Source organism: Cuculus canorus, chromosome 16 (genome assembly GCF_017976375.1).
Source record: "Cuculus canorus isolate bCucCan1 chromosome 16, bCucCan1.pri, whole genome shotgun sequence".
Classification (NCBI taxonomy): domain Eukaryota; kingdom Metazoa; phylum Chordata; class Aves; order Cuculiformes; family Cuculidae; genus Cuculus; species Cuculus canorus.
The window spans coordinates 7,762,561-7,779,428 of NC_071416.1; the positions used below are offsets into that span (position 1 = coordinate 7,762,561).

At 63.5% G+C, this 16,868-nt stretch overlaps 1 protein-coding gene across 2 annotated transcripts in view; it reads right to left on the minus strand.

The window, feature by feature from the left end:
- Positions 1 to 827: 827 nt before the first annotated feature.
- SLC12A5 (solute carrier family 12 member 5) overlaps positions 828 to 16,868 on the minus strand; it is a 28,391-nt gene continuing 12,350 nt past the window's right edge. For both annotated transcript variants that reach the window (XM_054081420.1, XM_054081419.1), the window contains exons 2-27: positions 15,913 to 16,007; positions 15,545 to 15,676; positions 15,189 to 15,335; positions 14,486 to 14,540; positions 13,376 to 13,506; positions 12,946 to 13,187; positions 12,659 to 12,870; positions 10,253 to 10,420; positions 9,206 to 9,304; positions 8,999 to 9,056; positions 8,159 to 8,333; positions 7,172 to 7,290; positions 6,767 to 6,865; positions 6,528 to 6,647; positions 6,263 to 6,367; positions 6,020 to 6,188; positions 4,909 to 5,104; positions 4,561 to 4,730; positions 4,350 to 4,481; positions 4,039 to 4,146; positions 3,741 to 3,863; positions 3,473 to 3,660; positions 3,145 to 3,159; positions 2,548 to 2,681; positions 1,945 to 2,055; positions 828 to 1,805 (exon numbers count right to left, since the gene is read on the minus strand). In XM_054081420.1, the coding sequence (XP_053937395.1) occupies positions 1,964 to 2,055; positions 2,548 to 2,681; positions 3,145 to 3,159; positions 3,473 to 3,660; positions 3,741 to 3,863; positions 4,039 to 4,146; positions 4,350 to 4,481; positions 4,561 to 4,730; positions 4,909 to 5,104; positions 6,020 to 6,188; positions 6,263 to 6,367; positions 6,528 to 6,647; positions 6,767 to 6,865; positions 7,172 to 7,290; positions 8,159 to 8,333; positions 8,999 to 9,056; positions 9,206 to 9,304; positions 10,253 to 10,420; positions 12,659 to 12,870; positions 12,946 to 13,187; positions 13,376 to 13,506; positions 14,486 to 14,540; positions 15,189 to 15,335; positions 15,545 to 15,676; positions 15,913 to 16,007 (3,284 nt within the window). In that variant the 3' untranslated portion in view covers positions 828 to 1,805; positions 1,945 to 1,963. The remainder of the gene's footprint in view (positions 1,806 to 1,944; positions 2,056 to 2,547; positions 2,682 to 3,144; positions 3,160 to 3,472; positions 3,661 to 3,740; positions 3,864 to 4,038; positions 4,147 to 4,349; positions 4,482 to 4,560; positions 4,731 to 4,908; positions 5,105 to 6,019; positions 6,189 to 6,262; positions 6,368 to 6,527; positions 6,648 to 6,766; positions 6,866 to 7,171; positions 7,291 to 8,158; positions 8,334 to 8,998; positions 9,057 to 9,205; positions 9,305 to 10,252; positions 10,421 to 12,658; positions 12,871 to 12,945; positions 13,188 to 13,375; positions 13,507 to 14,485; positions 14,541 to 15,188; positions 15,336 to 15,544; positions 15,677 to 15,912; positions 16,008 to 16,868) is intronic.

A 16,868-nucleotide genomic window follows, 5' to 3' on the forward strand; every position in this document is an offset into this window, starting at 1 on the left:
TCTTAGCAGGCTGCACTTCGAGTGGAAGCTCAAATCTGCAGTGAAACAAGTTCAGAAAAGTCTGTGACTTCTTTTCCCTGAAAACTCTTAAAAGCTAGGTTGAGAAGAGAATGAACCTGCGACCTGGCCCTTTCCCAGGGGCTGCCGGTGGCCGGGAAGGCTGCAGCCTCCACCATCACTCCAGAACGTCCGGTGCGATGCGTGGGTGCCCGCTCCGTGCAGGAGCAGCCTGGCCGCCCGTCCCCATGGCCCGGCACTAGCAGAGCCCTGCATCTCTCCAAATAGATATAGATCTCTATATATAGACTTCATCTGGTTCTATTAACATAAATATGATCACTTTAAAAATACACGTACTGTATTATCTACACTATGTACATGGGGCCAGGGCAGGTGCCGGTGGACGCGCTGGCTGCCCCGGCACCGCTTCCTGCGTGGTTCCTGGAACCGTTCACATTTGTTAAAAGCTCCTCAGTTTCTCTGGCATGAGAGATGCTGGGGGGGGGACGGGGGCGACCCTGCAGCTGCTGCCAAAGCTCAAACCATCCCGCCTGCAGCGTGGGCTGGCGGGAAGGGACAGGGACTGGGGCTGCAGTGTCCTTGTGGCCAGGGCATGAGCCACCCTGGGCAGCCGGGTGAGGCTGTGCTGTGACACTGGGGAGCGATGGGACCCCAACAGCCACCCCTCACTGTGGGGTCCAGCCGTGTCAGACTAGCAAACAGACTGCTTATGTTAAACTCCACAATGCTCTGAACTTTCCTACAGCCTCACGGCACCATCTGTGACCGCTGGGGCTGGGGCTAAGGAGCAGCAAAGCCCTGGGGAGCAACGGGGAGTACAGCGGGGCACGGGGACCAGGACACACGGGCAGGTGCTGGGACCAGCCGGGCTGGCAGTGCCAAGAGCCCGCAGTGTGCCCAGTGCAGCGTTGTGGAGGAGAGAGTGAGATGGGATGGGACGGGACAGGACTCTTCTGCGCCCAAGCCAAGAGCAGACACTGGTGCCCAAGGGTCCAGTGGCACCCATGCAGCTCCAGCAGCCAGAGAGTGGCTCTGGCTCACGTGGCACACCGTGGGGCCTCTGCACAGCTCCGGACACTACAGCTCCACACACGCAACCACGGCGCAAGCACCAGGAGAGCACCAGGGCAGAGAGAACCTGGGGTCAGCAGGGAAGGGGACAGGGAGCACCTCTTGCCCACCCAGACCAGGGCGTGTGCTGTTGCAAGACGGACGCGCTCCAGCACCCAACCTCCCACCGCTGCCCCCCACCCTCTGCCCCCTCCAAACCATCACGCTGCATCTCCACAAGCTTGGCCCACGGCCTCCAGAGATGGGTAGTGCCAAGGCAGCAGGGCAGTGGGGTTGTCTGGGCCCATCCTGGTGAGGGGCAGCTGGGGGGCAGCACCGTGGGGAGCGTCCCCGGGTGCTGCCGGAGGTAGGGAGAGGAGCATCTGGTGAAGAAAGCGTGCTGGTGGCCTCTCTCTTCTCCCAGCGCCTCCGCGGGAGGCAGGGTGCGAGCAGCGGGCAGTCACAGGGCACAGGCGCATCCGGCCGGGCTCCACGCAGGGGTAGCAGCACGGTGGGGCTGGGTGCCCGTCTCGGCACAGCCGCCCTCCTGCCCGTCCGGGCACTGAAGCAGCAGCAGTGGGGCTGGTGGGGACGGGCGGTGGCGGCAGCGCTGGGCTCTGGTGCTCAGTCCGCGGTACAGTGTATGTATTTATATATAAACAAGGACAGCAGTGCTGTGATGTTGCAATGAGGAACAGCTGCTCTGGTGCTGGATGCTCCCGGAAGATCTGGTGCTGCGATTTGAATGGAGAGATCAGGGGCACGGCCGAGGGCGGGTGAGGTTTCCGCACGCCAGTTGCCATCAGACCTTCCCTCCTCCCCTCCAGGTGTGCGGTGCAAGGGGGTGGCAGGGCACTGAGAGTGCAGACAAACCTCTCTTGCGCGCCACGTTTCAGGAGTAGATGGTGATGACCTCCCGGCCGCCACCACGCACCAGGAGCACTCGGTCCAGGTGCTCTGTCAGCACCTCCAGGAACTCCATGTCTGCATGTCCGTCAAGGAGAACCAATGCCACGATGAAGCATGGGGACAACTCTGTGATATCCCTGCTTGGCCTGTGCCAGGGGAGGCGAACCTGCAGCATAACACCCCTGCACTAGAGCTCAAGCTGATGGGGTCAGGCCTGAGCCAAGGGGACGGGGATCCCACCCGCATTGGCATCACAACACAGGGACCGTGGCTGTGTGGAACCCTGCCCACATCCTGTGATGTGCCGTTGTGTTACAGGTGCAGGTGCAACACCCTGTGGCCTCACCAGCTGCCCTGAAAGCATCGGCTCTGCCAGACAGGCAGGCGATGCCAACGTGGGGTGTCGGACACAGCCAGAGGCAGGAGGGGTGGGGGATCCAGGCTGGACCCGTGCCCTGACACTCGCGTGCAAGGTCAAGCAGCCTTAGGGGAGTCACGGCCCCCAGTCCCACTGCAGAGAGGGTTCCTTGTGCCAGCCCTGAAGCAGCAGCCCTGTGGGAAGGATACAGTTCTCATCTCCTTTCCGGTTGCGGGGAGGCCCTGGCATGTTCAGCAGGACCAGCTTGGCATCCTGGGACTTCTTCACGATCACCTCGTTGAGCTTCACGGCCGTGTGCATCCTCCGCACGTTGGACTGGTTCCTGCAGGTAACAGCACACGTGGGCACACGGACAGGAACAGCCACACCGGAGCCATGGTGCCGGCTGCCCTCCTGCCCAGAGGGGTCCAGGGCTGGGCTGCAGCAGGGGCTTGTGGAGCAGCGAGCTTTGCCCGGCACGGCCACTGGCGACTCTGAGCCCGCACCGGTGGCTGAGCTGCCCAGGGCTGAGCCGTGTGAGAGCCAGTAGGAACCAAGAGCACGAGTGCTAGCGCGGGTGCCCAGCCCTGCAGGAAGCTGCTGGCAGCGTAACTGGGCAGACGGGGAGCACGCGGTGCGGGCACTGCATGGCACACAGAGCCCACGCAGGGGCTGGTAGTAGCCATGGTGACAAAGCCACCTTCATGCATGGAGGCAACTGCGATGGGTCTGGATGTGTTGCACCACCAGTGGTGGCCCAGCTCCCCCCACCCTGGGACCCAGCACCCAGGCAAACCCAGACTTACAGGTTCTCCCACTCCCTGCCAGGAGTGCGACAGGGCCAGGGAGCAGAGACAGAGAGAAAGAGAGAGAGAGAAGACGTGAGCACCAAGTGTGCACTCCAAGTCCCCACAGCGCGCGCTGCCCATATGCCCTATCCCTCGTTGGCACAGGTCTGTGCAGGGACCCCACCCACTTCCCACTCAGCCCCTCTGCAGGGATGAGCCCAGGGGACCCGCGCTGCCTGGGATCCGCTCAGCACCGAGCTGGTGCAGCCAGAGCCCTGCAGGGTGGGCAGGGATCACCAGGGCCACTGGGTGTGGGTGGATAGGGTGGCAGCATGCTGGGCCGTACGGCTTCATGTTGAAGAAGTCCTTGACGCCCTCAGGGCTGACGGGACTCTTGGTCTTGTTCTTCTCAGCAACAGACTTCTCCTTGGTCCAGGTGAGATGCACCTTCTCAGGGGCTGTCTCCACCTCGTCGCCTGGAGACTGGGAGCTGCTGGAGAAGGTGGTGGTGTTTTTGTCATGGATGAGCTGGACCTGCAGAGAGGAGAGGGAGATGGTGGGCAGGGGCCAAGGCCAGCCACCTGCCCAGACTCCACCCTGGCACAGCCTCTCACCTCCTCCTCTGGCTTCTCCTCGCCATCGCCCACCTGCTCCTCAGGGACATTTAGGCGCAGGCGTGTGTTGGCTGGGTTCTTGCGCCGGATAGAGCCACGGGACTCGTCAGTGATGCTCTGGATCTGTGCGGGATGGGGTCAGCCACGGAAGTGGGGCAGAAGAGGGTTTGGCCAGGCAAACCCCAGCCTGTGGCCCCAGCTCCCCAGCAGGATGAGTGCACAGAGCCAAGGGGCAGCTTGGCTGGTGGCACAGTCACCATGGGGCCCAGATCCCACCCGGGCTGTCCTGCGGCCTCACCTCCCGCTCCCGCTCATTCTTGGTGAGGTGCATTTGCTTGAGGATCTGGGAGCGCTGCTCCATCACTAGCGTCTTCTCATAGGTGTAGGCAGAGATGTCGCTCTCGTGCTGCAGGGGGTGGACAGAGGAAACCATAGGGCAGTTTGAGCTGCACTCACTGCTTCCAGCCCAGCCCTGCATGTCCCTGTGGACCCGTGTTCCCCCATGGCACTGCATCCCCATGGTGCTGCGTGTCCCTGAGGCAGGGTCTGTCTGGCTCTCCCACGCACAGCATCCCAGCCTGCGGCACAGGCCCCCGCCCCGGCGCTCACCATCTCCACCACCTCCACCTCCGCGTTGATGCGCAGATGGTATAGGAACGTGGTCAGGTCCTTCTTCATCTGGATACTGTTGTCGTCCATCTGTGCCACCGTGAAGATGCGCATCTTGCACTTGCGCCAGACCTGCAAGGGAGGAGGGCATGGGCATGGCTCGGTGGGGATGCCCCCGGCCCCCTGCCCCATTCCGCAAAGCCTGGGGTACCTTGTGGTGCCGCAGGAGGAAGGGCAGCAGCATGAGCATCCCCCCATCGTGGACGATCCACCAGACGTCAATGTGGCCCTCTGAGAATCGCTCCTGGTTGCTTGGGAACATTGCAACGTTCTTGGCCACCAGCAAAGCGAGGTGCCCGGCTGTGGTCTCTCGCACCAGCTCTACAAGGAGAAGGGCCACATCAGCCAGAGCAATTTGCAGTCCCCCAGCCTGGCTTGCAGGTTCCCAGCCCTACTTGCAGCCCCCCTAAACCCACTTACAGCACCTACAGCTTCACTCAGACACTCCTATACCCCCTCCCGCCCACCCTCTGCAGTGCCCACCCTCTGCGGTGCATACCGATGAAGTTCCTCCAGGTCTGGTGGTCTTCCTTCTGGCGCCAGTTGCGGGGCCAGCCCACCAGCACAGTGTTGTGCTGCAGCCCGCCCAGTCCACTGGACTGGATGAGGTGGGACATGCCATCCCGCAGGTTGGAGGAGATCACTACCTGGCAGAAGCCCTTCACCTTCTCCGCTTCCATCAGCCGGCGGATAGACTGGTGGGAGGAGAGGGATCAGCTGCCACAGGGTCAGGCAAGGTGCAAGGGGTGGAGGACTGGGTATGGGGTGAGGGGCACAGGGGTAGAGAGCATGGGCACAGAGTGTGGGGTGCAGGTGGTGGGGTGCTGGGTGAGGGGTGCAGGGGCACAGGTTGAGGGGTGCGGGGTGCAAGGTATGGGGTGCACATCCCCGCAGGGTGCCCGGGTCTCTGTGTCCCATGACACGCTGGCGGCTCTGGCCCAGGAGGGGCTGTGGGAGCTGGCGCGTGGCTCTGCACCGTGCCGAGCAGAGCATGTCCCTGTGCCAGGGCTCTGACGGGCGGCGGAGCAGCAATTAGAGTTATTTACTGAGAGAAATTATAACATGTCTGCATGGGAGAGAAACTGTTTGCTTCCAAGGGCTTAATCTCATTAATGTGCCGCCCGGCTGGTGCGGAGGGGGAGGGCTCTCACTCCAGCGCGGGAAGGTTCCCGTCTCCCACCCAGCCTGGCATCAGGGCTGTGGGAGCCGTGGGGAGGGTCAGGGCTGCAGCAGCAGCTGGGGCAGCCGAGGGGCTGCTCAGCACAGCAGTCCCTGGCCAGGCACTGTGCCGTGCCATGCTGTGCCGTGCCATCCTGTGTCAAGCCCTGTCACAGCTGGCCAAGACTGAGACCAGTGCCTGGCCAGTGCTGGTGTCTCTGGGATCTGGGAAGAGGGACAGGGGTCCAGAGTACAGTGCCCTGAGCACCGGTGAAGCATGGAGTCTCTGAGCTCTGCCCGCTGCCTCTCCAGTGCTCTCCCAGCCAGCCGGGGCCACCGGCCCTGGCCAGCAGGCAGTAACTCCACTGGGCTCCCAGGGACGGCCACGGGCACCCGCTGCGGACAGGATCTGTCCCCGTGTCGGCAGCAGCCCCAGCACAGGGAGCTCTCACCTCCTCTGCCCTCTGCGCTTGCGGGTGGTTGTCCAGGAAGGTCCCTTCCAGCACAGAGGCCACAATGGTAAGGCCCTTGCCAGCCTTGAGCTGAGATGTGAAGGACAGGAGCTGCGGGTGCACCATGTTCTGCTCGTGATCCACACGGACCAGGACCAGCAGCTGTGGCCTGGAAGGATGGTTTTGCAATCAGCACCTGCACCCCAGCTGCCCCACCCCGGCACCCCGGTCCCTGAGCCTCACCTCCAGTTCTTGGTGTGGGGGGGACCCTCCTCCAGCCGCAGCAGCGCATAGCGGGCTGCGCTCAGGGACAGCCCCCGGATACCATCGCCCCACTCCTTCTCCGCCCTGTGGGAATCAGCAGCATAAGGGATGCCCACTGCTCTGTCTGTGGCACAGCGCTCCGGCACCACAGAGCACCCCAGGAGGAGCAGCCGTGCGAAGCTGCGAGGAGTGCAAGGTATGGCTGTGGGTGCTGGGCAGGGTCTGCGTCCCCGGTTGCTCTTACCCGCGGTACTCAATGTACTTGTAGATGAGGCCGGCGATCAGCATGGCCACGAGCGCGTAGTACCAGGAACAGATGAACATCAGCGCCAGGCAGAGGCTCATGCCCAGGAAGGACAGGGTCCTGCGGGGAGCAGCGCGCTGTCAGTGCACCCCAGCCCCGCGGTGGAGTCAGGGTCCCCAGCCCCAGGCAGCCCAGGACACCCCTTCTCACCCCACCCCATCCATCCCATCTCAGCTCACCAGTGGTAGTAGCGGAAGCGGGGCCGCCAGTTGGGTGTCCGCAGCAGTGTCTGCACCGCACACGCCAGGTTGACGAACATGTAGCACATAAGGAAAAACCTGCAGGAGCGAGCACGGGGCTGAGCCGGGTGCAATGGTTGGACCAGGGCTGCAGACAGATCCCAGCACACCTCCCACCCCAGTGGGTCCCACTGTTGGACAGGGGAGTTGAGGCCACAGAGCAACCAGACCACCCCACCAGGCGAAGAGGGTCCTGGGGCTCCCTGTGGGGCTCCCCCTTCCCCAGGCAGGGGCATACCCTCCCCGGGGAGCAGAGACCCGCATGCAGCCCCTGCCCGGCCAAGGAGGGGGCACAGGCCCGTCCGCCACTCGCGAAGATGCGGGTGGACAGAGCACGCTGCCTACATGGAGAGGATGGGAGCCACCTCGTCCAGGGAGGCGATCAGGATCCCGATCTCGCAGATGCACGCTGTGAGCAGCAGGGCCCACGTTGGCTCCCCGTTGGCTTTGCCGTGACCAAAGACCTGGAAGCAGGGCACAGGGAGGGGTACCGTCAGGGCTCTGCGATGCCAGTGCGAGGGTCCTTGGTACCACCCAACAGGACTGGACCTTCCCATACGTCCAGCCCTGGCCAGGAGCAGGGACTGGGTGTAGCAGGGCTGTGCAAGCCCTATCGTGGGCTGGCGCACGTCCCGAGCTGCGTCCCCTTGGGAGCAGTCCCAGCGCAGTCAGGGTTGGTCCCTGCTGCCAGTACAGCCCCATTCCCGGCAGACCCTGCGGCCCTCCCTGCACCCAAAACAGCCCTTGTTCCCCCAGGACCCCAACCCGGGATGAGCCCCAACTCAGCCTGGTCACAGCCAGCTGTGCCTGGGATAGACACGCTGCTGCTGGAGAGCGGCTCCTCCTTTGGCATCGGAGACATGGAGGGGACTAGGCGCAAGGGCGGGGGCTGGAGGCTCGTGTCCGGATGCATTAGAGGGCACGGGCAGCATGAGAGAGCGAGAGCTCAGGCTGAGGCTGGCAGGGCGAAGGAGGGAGGATAAAATTAGCCTTCTCTTCCCTGGGGGAAGCTGTCGGGTTGGATTTGGAGAGATGAGGTTGTGAGAACGCGTCTTCAGAGAGCAGAGAAAATACGAAGCAGCACAGCAGCAGGGGGGAGGGGATCCTGACCTTTCCTGGCACACTCCTTCTACCAACACAACAGCTGAACGTACTGTGGCCACCCACCACCACACCGATGCCGGTGGGATGAGGGCAGAGCAGCTGGGCTGCCCCGGAAGGTGGCAGTGCCAGGAGGAGGCAGTGCTGGTGCCCACTGGTCAACCACACTGGTGGGAGCCACACTGCAGTGAGTGCTTGTGGCCAGCAGTGCCGTGCTTGGCGGTTGCCTACCCTGAGGAAGGGCACGATCCCATCCCTGGAGATGGCTTGCAGGAGGCGGGGAGCTCCAGTGAGGCTCTGCAGCCCAGCCCCACATGTAGAGAAGAAGGAGCCGATGACAATGACCCACGGGGATGGCCACGCCAGGGTGCCAACCACCAGGTTCCCGTTGACAGCTTCACCAAACCTGCAGGACAACATCATCCACAGCTCCATCCTGTGAGCCGTGAGTGTGCCAGCACAGCAGCAGCCAACCCAACCTAAGGGACACCGCTGGAGGGGGACGGGGCTGCCGACGGGCCCTGCCTGGCTGCTGATGGCCCCCAGCCCCATGGGGCAGAGCAAGACTCAGGTAGCGGGGGTCCATCCCCACCCCCCACCCATGGCCATGGGAGGTGAAGGGGAGGCATGGGACAGGGGTTCCCGATCCCATGTGCTGTGAGGTGGCCGGTTAAAGCTGCCTGAGATTGGATGCTGTTTGTGTCGGTGCTGGCGACCCAGAAGTGTCACCTGCCGCGTGCGGCGAGTTGGGCTGCCCCAGATATGAGGCAGCCCTGCCTGTTGACAAACAAGCACGCTGCCTGCAGCCCTGGCGCGGGAAGGACTGCAGATACGCAGCAAAACATCAAGAGGTTGGGGCATACACAAGCCTCCGACAAGTTCAGGCCCCTCCAAGAGCCCCCTGACCCGGGGACCCCTTTGGACCCTCCAGTGCCACCCTGTGTGCCCAGTGTGTCCTGGCCGCAGCCCCCACACCCTGCCTCCCCGGGGGCTGCCCCAGCCTGTTCCTGGACGGTGTTCCCAGGGGACTGACGGGCTCCCCACAGACCCCCATGGCTCCAGGACACTCACTTGTCACGCAGGACGACCCCCTCGATGCACGCCCCAAAGAGGACGACGGAGCTGATATCTGCCAGCTGGTCAAGGAGAGCCAGGAGGACGCAGAGTCCCGCCCGCCCCTCACCAGTGGGGTGCTGGGACCCCCATCCCCACCCGGTGCAGCAAACCCCTCCCATGCTCAGCCCAGCAGCCCAGGCTCAGGCAAGCCCTGAAGGATACAGACGGTGGAGGTGGTGGCGATGGCCAGGATGGTGCCCGTGGGGATGGACTTCTGGGCATCCCGGAGGTCTCCAGAGCGGTTGGAGCCAGCCATGATGCCTGGGGAAAGAGGGGACGGTGCCACAGTGGGCAGAGCTGCAGCCCTCTCCCATCCCAGCCTGCAGGAGGGCTCATGCCAGGCACCGCACGAGCCCCAGGAGCAGCCGGGCACCAGGGTGACAGGCACACCGCTGGCAGTGGAGCTGGCACTGCCACGGCTCAGGGCCTCAGCCTGCTGCCTGTGTCCCCCAGCGTGTCCAGAGCCACAGTGCGAGGTCACTCAACGATTAGGCTGCAAATGCTGTTAATGATTCGTCTCATTAGCTCTTAATTAGTTCAAGCAGGGCCAGTGACTGGAGCAGTGGCAGGGACATGGTCAGGCCCTGGCACTGCTCCAAGAAGGGCCAGGCTGGGACATGGCTGTGCCAGCAGCTCCCACTGACTCCTGCCATGGGTGGCCATCCTGCTGTGCCCGCAGCACCGCACCCGCAGCTGGGATGCGGCACCTGAGGCTCAGCCCATGTTACAGAGGGGACACACACACTGTGCCAAAACTGGGACCTGTCAGTACACAGGATGGTGCCGGTGGCCGTGTGCCAAGAGGCATCGCAGGACCTATCCAGTGCCGGACACCGCCAGCGATCGCAGTGCCTGGGACAGCCTTGGGGTCCCACCAGCCCCTGGGCACCCGCAGAGCCATGGGTGGGACCCGGTGGATGTGCCCCCACGGCAGCTCCACAGCAGGACTGGGCCGGGAGGACTCCTCCACCCCCGAGAGCTATAAATACCGGAGCTGCGGGACGTCAGCACAGCGCCGAGCGGCACTGTCAGATCTGGAGCATGGGCGGCTGTGTGGGATGCGCAGGATGCAATCCACCCCCGTGCCGCCACCACCGCCGCACCCGGCACGGGGGGCAGGCGCATGTGGGGCTCTGCGGGAGCACACCCGGTGGCACGTGCACAGCCGGTGCCCACAGCACACCGAGCGAGGCCAGCGGCAGCTCCCACCTGTGACCGAAGGGAAGTAGATGCCAACGAGCAGAGTGAAGTAGGAGGTCATGTCGCTGAAGACGTAGGGCTGGTCCATGTCCACCGGGGTGTCAGGGGGGCTCACCGAGGGCAGCCCCCGCTTCTCCACGATCACGCCCTTGGTCAGGTACGAGCTCCAGAGGTTCTCTGCGAAGAGGCAGGAGGCCAGGCACCATGGCCGGCGTGAGGAGGTGCGGGAGAACCTCCTGCACCCAGCACAGCACCATCCCACCTCACAGCCTGAACGGATGGAGCCAGCACTGCCCCCCCCCAACACCAGCCCCAGGAGGCAGCCGGGGCCGCTGGCATCCAGCAGGTGAGGGATGGGGCATCCCCAGCCCGTCACAGATGTGCAGATACACTGGGCCTGGGGACAGGCCTGGCAGCATGGGTAGGCAACCAGAGTAGGTCCATCCCGCTGCTGGCATCATCCCTGCAAGGTACTGGAGTGGCTGATGTGGGATTGCAGCAGTAAATAATTAAGAGGGTAATATAATTAATGCCGATCAACACAGGTTTAAGGAAAGTGGATCGTGTCAAAGTAACTTGATAATGTTTTTGATGGGATTATGAGTGTGGGGCTGATGTAACAGGCTTAATGTCCCTCCACGTGTTGCCTTGGCCACAGATCGCTGTGAGAAACTGGAGCAGCAGAGAGCAACCAGCGCCCAGGCACGGCAGGAAGAGCCTGACAGCCATCGGCATAACATTCCAAAGGGGCTGCTGAGTGGGTCCAAATGGGCCCGGCTCTCAGCACCGAGCACTGAGCATCCTTCCCCAGTTGCATGACCTCCCCTGACCGCTCTCGGGTGACAGACAGGGCTGGCAGCCCCTACCAACGCAGCCCAGCCTGGCTCACGGAAAAGCACGTTTGCTCCCACAGGGAGACACAGTGCTTGGGCACAGCCAGCCTCACCAGGGCCACACGGTGACAGCTGGTCTCGAGCTGCTACCAGACCAGTCACCCTTGCCACCAGCCACCCAGAGATGGTCCTGGCTCTGCCCTGCACACCCGATACAGGAGCATTTGCTGCCCACTGCCCTGAAACAGCCCAGCCAGGGTGGGTGAGAGCTGACTGTACCCAACAGCCAGGGACTCCTTACGCACCCCACAGGGCCCCAGCATGGGACACCATCGGGAGCCTCCCGAACACCCTGTGAACGCACTTCACCACACCACCAGGACACAGCCTGGCAGCCAAAGCCCCAAGCACCACATGCTCAGTGAAGTCCAAGCTCCTGTGCCTGAGTCCACGCAGCCACTGCGGCAGGGCTGGGCTGGAGCGGACTCACAGCAACCCAGCACAGCCTCAGCACCCAGGGCTGCCCACAGCAAGCACCAGCCGTGCCTGGGACACCCAGCCCTGTGGGACTTACTGAAGACAGAGCCACCACGAGCTCACCACGTGAACCCGGCATGCTACACAGCCAGCGCACCCATTGCCACACACCCAGCCTGGCACCGCAGGGTGCCCAGCCTGGATGCTGCTCCAGGAAGGGCTGATCCTGCTCACAGCTCCGCAGGCAGGGAGGCCTGATGGGTACTGCTCTCCTGAGCCCCAATACCAGCACGGGAGCACCCAGAGCAGCTCTTGCAGGCACAGCTCTGTGGAGCAGGGGTCGGCAAATGCCCTCTGAGCATTGCACTGAGCATCAGCCTCTGCTGACCACCACGCAGTGTGAGCACCTGGCAAACGCACCAGCGGCTCTGTAAAAACAGGTCAAAAGTGGCTCCTCCCAGCAGATTCACGAGGTTTTCTGTAGCTCTGGCCACTCTCTTGGCACGGCTGCGGCTGCAGCAGCAAAGTGCCCCCAAGGGGCAATCGCTCCTCGTGAAACCTCAGATCGATACCAGCCTTTCCGAAGGCCAAGAAGCAGCGGAGGGAGGATTTATTGCTCCCCAGCTTCTGGGCATCTTTCAGAGCTGTGCTGCTGTGGTCTGGCTGTCGGAGCCTGCACACGGGCAGCTGCAGCACGCAGCTCAGTCCCACATTGCAGGAGCCCATCTCACTGCCCAGCGCGGTGTGAGCAGGGCTGGCTGCACCCGGGAGGCAGAGCAGCCCATGGCAGGGATCATTCACATTGTCCCTCCCCTGGACCCACCACTAACTGCCCACCCCTTCACCACCTGCCTGGCATGTCTGATGGCCGGCTGCACACATGCAATGGCTCCTGGGCCACCGGGCCCTCCACCAGCCCCACCAGCAGAGCTGCCTGGCAGGCACAGCTTCAGCCTCCACCATGGCTCACGTAGGCCATGCCCTCCACGTCCATCTCCATCCCCACATTCCCACGCCTCCATCCCCACATTCCCACGCCTCCATCCCCACATTCCCATGCCTCCAACCCCACATTCCCATGCCTCCATCCCCGTGCCGTGCCTACCTTGGATGAGGCCACTGGCAGCACCGGGGATGCCCTCAATCTCGGTCACGTTGTTCATGGTAAAGTACTCATCACAGGTGGCATTGAGGAAGCGGGAGGTGCAGAAGAGCTCCCAGAGCTTGGAGCCCACTGTCTCATTCCCCTCTATCACCATCTTAGTGCAGAGGTCGAAGCCATGGCGCGACAGCGTCCTGTTGCCCAGGAGGCAGATACTGGAGGGAACGGGCACTCAGCCATGTGCCTGTGCACCCCGGCCCCACCGCAGCCCCGCAGGATGCCGTACTCACGGGAAGCTCGGTGGGTCGAAGGCCGACTTGATGACTCCAGCGTAGATGGCGAGGATGGAGAGGATTACACATCCCAAGAAGACCAAAGCAAACTTGTTGACATACTTGACCCCCACAAACACCACAGTGGCCATGCAGGTCAGCACGCAGGTGCCGTACACACGCATGTTGTTGAGCATTGCAGCTGCCTCCCCACTGGCGTCCTCTGCCTTGAAGATGGCCATGCCTGGGAAGATGTAGGCCTGGGAGAGAGTCATGGCATCACTGCCTGGATAACTGACTCACAGAGTTCGACCCCCGGCGAGGGGCCCTTGGCCCCACCTCGAGCCCTCAGCTCCCTTCTGGGCTGCGAGGAGTGGGCAGCATGGGCAGAGCTGCCCTGGCAGGGGCTGAGCCCTTGCACCGCACAGGGGAAGGATCAGGCACGTACCAGCAGGATTTCAATGGTGCCCAGGATGTACATGGCGCCGGCGAAGGTGGTGCCCAGGTAGAAGCAGAGCCCCACAGCCCCACCAAACTCAGGTCCCAGGGAACGCGAGATCATGTAGTAGGAGCCACCCGCTGCCGGAGAGAACAAACGTGAGTCCCAGCCAGACCCAGGACACCCCTAGCCCTGCCAGGAGTGCAGGGGGCAGGGTGCCACCACAGCTCCAGCAGGGAGCAAGGCACCTTCCCCAGGGCCTTGACACAGCGGGAACGGCTGTGCTGGCAGAGCCGTTTCCCGGGAGCCCAGGTGTGATGGCCACAGGGACATGTCCGCTGGGATGCCAGGCAGGTGCTGGAGCCCCGCAGCAAAGGCCATGCCTGCTCTACCCTCCCAAAGGAGCCCTTAGAGCTGGGTGGCCGGGATCAACGGCAGGATGATAAATAGCTTTACTTACACCCTGCGCTGGGGCTGTCAGTGCCGAGCCCAGCCCTGTGGAGCAACCGAGCCAGCACCGCTAACCTGCTCCCAGCTCCCCATGGTTTTGTGGGGCTCAGCACGCACTGGGAGAGGCAGCTCGAGGGCACACACAAAGCCAGACCCCACTGGTGTAGGGGCAGAAACTGCACACAGCAGCATCCTTGCGTTCGGCATGTCTCAGGGAGGCCATCGGAAGAGGCTGCCCCACTGCCCAGCCCACAGTGCCCGGCTCCCCATCCTCCTGCCGCCTATCCCCCCAGCTCCCCCATGGCATTGCCAGTCTGGCGGAGGGAGGAGCCGTGGCTGGCGGCTCTCGCTGCCATCTGCACCTCACGGCTCTGGGGATCGGTGGTGGCTCCAGCTCCACACTCCCCTCAGACAATGGGGAACCCATGTGGGCCACTGGCAGAAGGCAGGGGATGTCTGCCCTCCCATGCATGGCACAGGGCAGCGCCCAGTGCCCAGCCAGCATGGCCCAGGAAGCAGGATGGCTCTGGGGGATGGTCTCTGAGAAAAGCCCTTTGCAACACTCAGCTCAGCCCTTCTGGGACACAGGAGCCCCTGCTGGCACCCAACCCTGCAAGGAGCCAGCTCCCCTTGCCCCCAGTGCACACATGAACACAGGCTTGGCTCTACCTGGTACCACGCCATTGGTGGCAATCGCGCTCATGGAGATGGCCGTCAGCATTGTCTGTGGGGAGAAACACACTCAGCAACCGGCAGAGCTCCCTCCTCGCTGGGGAGCGGGAAGGAAGAGCGGGGGCCATGTGAGGACATGGGGTTCCCCAGGGCCATGCTGAGATGTGCCACTGGGTCAGGATGCCCCAAGTAGAGATGAGTGGATGGACAGATGGACTGAAGGATTGATGGACAGATGGATGGATGGATGGTTGGATGGATGGATGGATGGATGGATGGATGGGCAGGCAGGGCTGCTGGCCAGCAGCTGGAGGTTGAGCCCTTTGGACGGACCAGCAGCGCTGTGAGGGACAGGGTTCCCACGCAGCCCAGGACATTGCCTGTGTTCAATCCCCCCAGCCTCTGCCCGGAGGTCACCATCCCAGTGGGGTGGCTTCACTGCAGCATGGTGTGCAGACCCAGGGCAGGAGACTCCCCCACATTCCCACCCACATGGCAGCTACGATCTGGGTCACCATTTGAGCATCATTCTGCTGCTGAGTCCTTTGGGAAGCCGGAGGCTTCTCCTTGCTGTTAAGTGGGGCAGGGGTAGGCAGGTGGGCTGGCAGCTCATGCACCTCTCTACAGCCCGGCCAGCCTGGCTGGTGACCCCCAGATCCCAAGCATGGTTGGTGGGAGCCTGGCCAGCTCCGTCACTCACACAGGAGCAGCAGAGGAAGACCATGCAGAAGGATTCCATGATGCCAGCAATCCCCACCACCCAGGTGAGGCGCAGGAAGAGGATGACCCCAAAGATGTTCTGGAGGCAGGGCAGGTAGACACCCATGAAGGTGCCCATCCGTGGGGCCTGCCAAGAGAGAGGGCAGATGTCAGGGCTCACAGGTCCATGTGGCAGAGGAGCAAGGACCCGCTCCTCCTGCAATGTGGCCGGGGTCTCCAGGTGAAACCTCCCCACAGCAGGGCTCAAGTGTCCTGGCCATGCCCAGGGCCGCTCTTGGCCTGGCACCGCACAGGCAGGGGTGAGAGAAGGGGCCATGTCCCTCCTGTGTCCCTCACCTGCACCGGCTTCTTCTTGCCCCCATCATTGTTCTCAGCCTCCTCGTGCTCCCGGCTGCCCTGTGGCAGGTTGGTGTAGTTGGCCAGCCCGCTCAGCAGGGACGAGACCATGGGGCTGGTGTCCATCTCCTCCTGTAGAGAGCAGATCCCCGAGCCGTGAGAACGGACCCTTGGGACCCCAGCAAACCCCAGGGACTTTGCCAGATGCCAGCCCACCACCCACCCTGCCTGCATGGCTGCGGTAATGAGGGGACTCTGGCCTGGGGCTCCAGCATGTCCCAGTGCCCCTGGCGTGGTGCTGTGGCGAAGCTGCCCAGCTCAGCCCCCTCTGCAGGGACCCTCCCTGCCCCACTGCCCACGTGCCTTACCTCGAAGAGCGCCATGTTCTTGCCATCATACTCTTTGCCCTTCTCCAGGTCCGTGCTGTTGATGAAGGGGCTGCTCTCCTTGGGATTGCCATCGCCTGCAGAGACACCGCTGGGTCAGCCAAGCGCCGCTGCACCAGCCCATACCGGGAGAGCACCCACGGTCCCACAGGAGGGCTGCCAGGACCGCGGGTACCACACTCATGCCCAGTCCCAGGATGGCAATGACAGCCCCTGCATTGCAGCCCCTGCATCGCCTCCCAAACCATGCACGGGCAGGGGCTGCCTGTCCCAGGAGCCACGCGGTGCCCAGCCTGACCCAGCCGGCACAGAGATCCGCCGGTGCGCATCCACGCAGTGAGGCGAGCAGTGTGGATCCCGGGGAACCCTCCCGGCAGGACGGCTGGCAGCAATAATTCACAGCACAGGGTGCCTGCGGGTGAGCGTGCCAGGGCTGCCCACAGCGCTGTGTCTGCAGGGGCAGGACCTGGCCAGCTGCTCAGTGTGCCACTGTGGAGCGGCACAGCCCCGGCACAGGTGCCATGCGAGCGGCTGGGTCTCTGGTCCTGCTCCCTGACAGGCACCACAGGAGCAGGGGCCAGGGCTGCACTGCAGGGCAGGGAGGCATCGGCGGTGCCGCCACCGAGGGCAGGTGCTGCCACCCTGCTCGGGGCAGAGGAGCCGCCCGCAGCGGTGCAGAGCCCGCCGAGCTGCTAGGATAGAGCTGCGACTGCTCGCTGCATTAACGACCTCGTGCAGAAGAAACCCGGAGTCGGCTTAATAGCAAGGAAAACAGCCTAGCTGCAGAGCAGCAGAAATAAATCAGGCTGGAAATGGAGCGGCAGCGAGGACGGTGCCACCGGAGCAGCACAGCCCTGAGCGGAGGCCCAGAGGGGAGGGGGACAGAGAACCAAAGAACACAATGCTGGGCAAAGCGGCTGAGCGGGCGACTGCCCTGG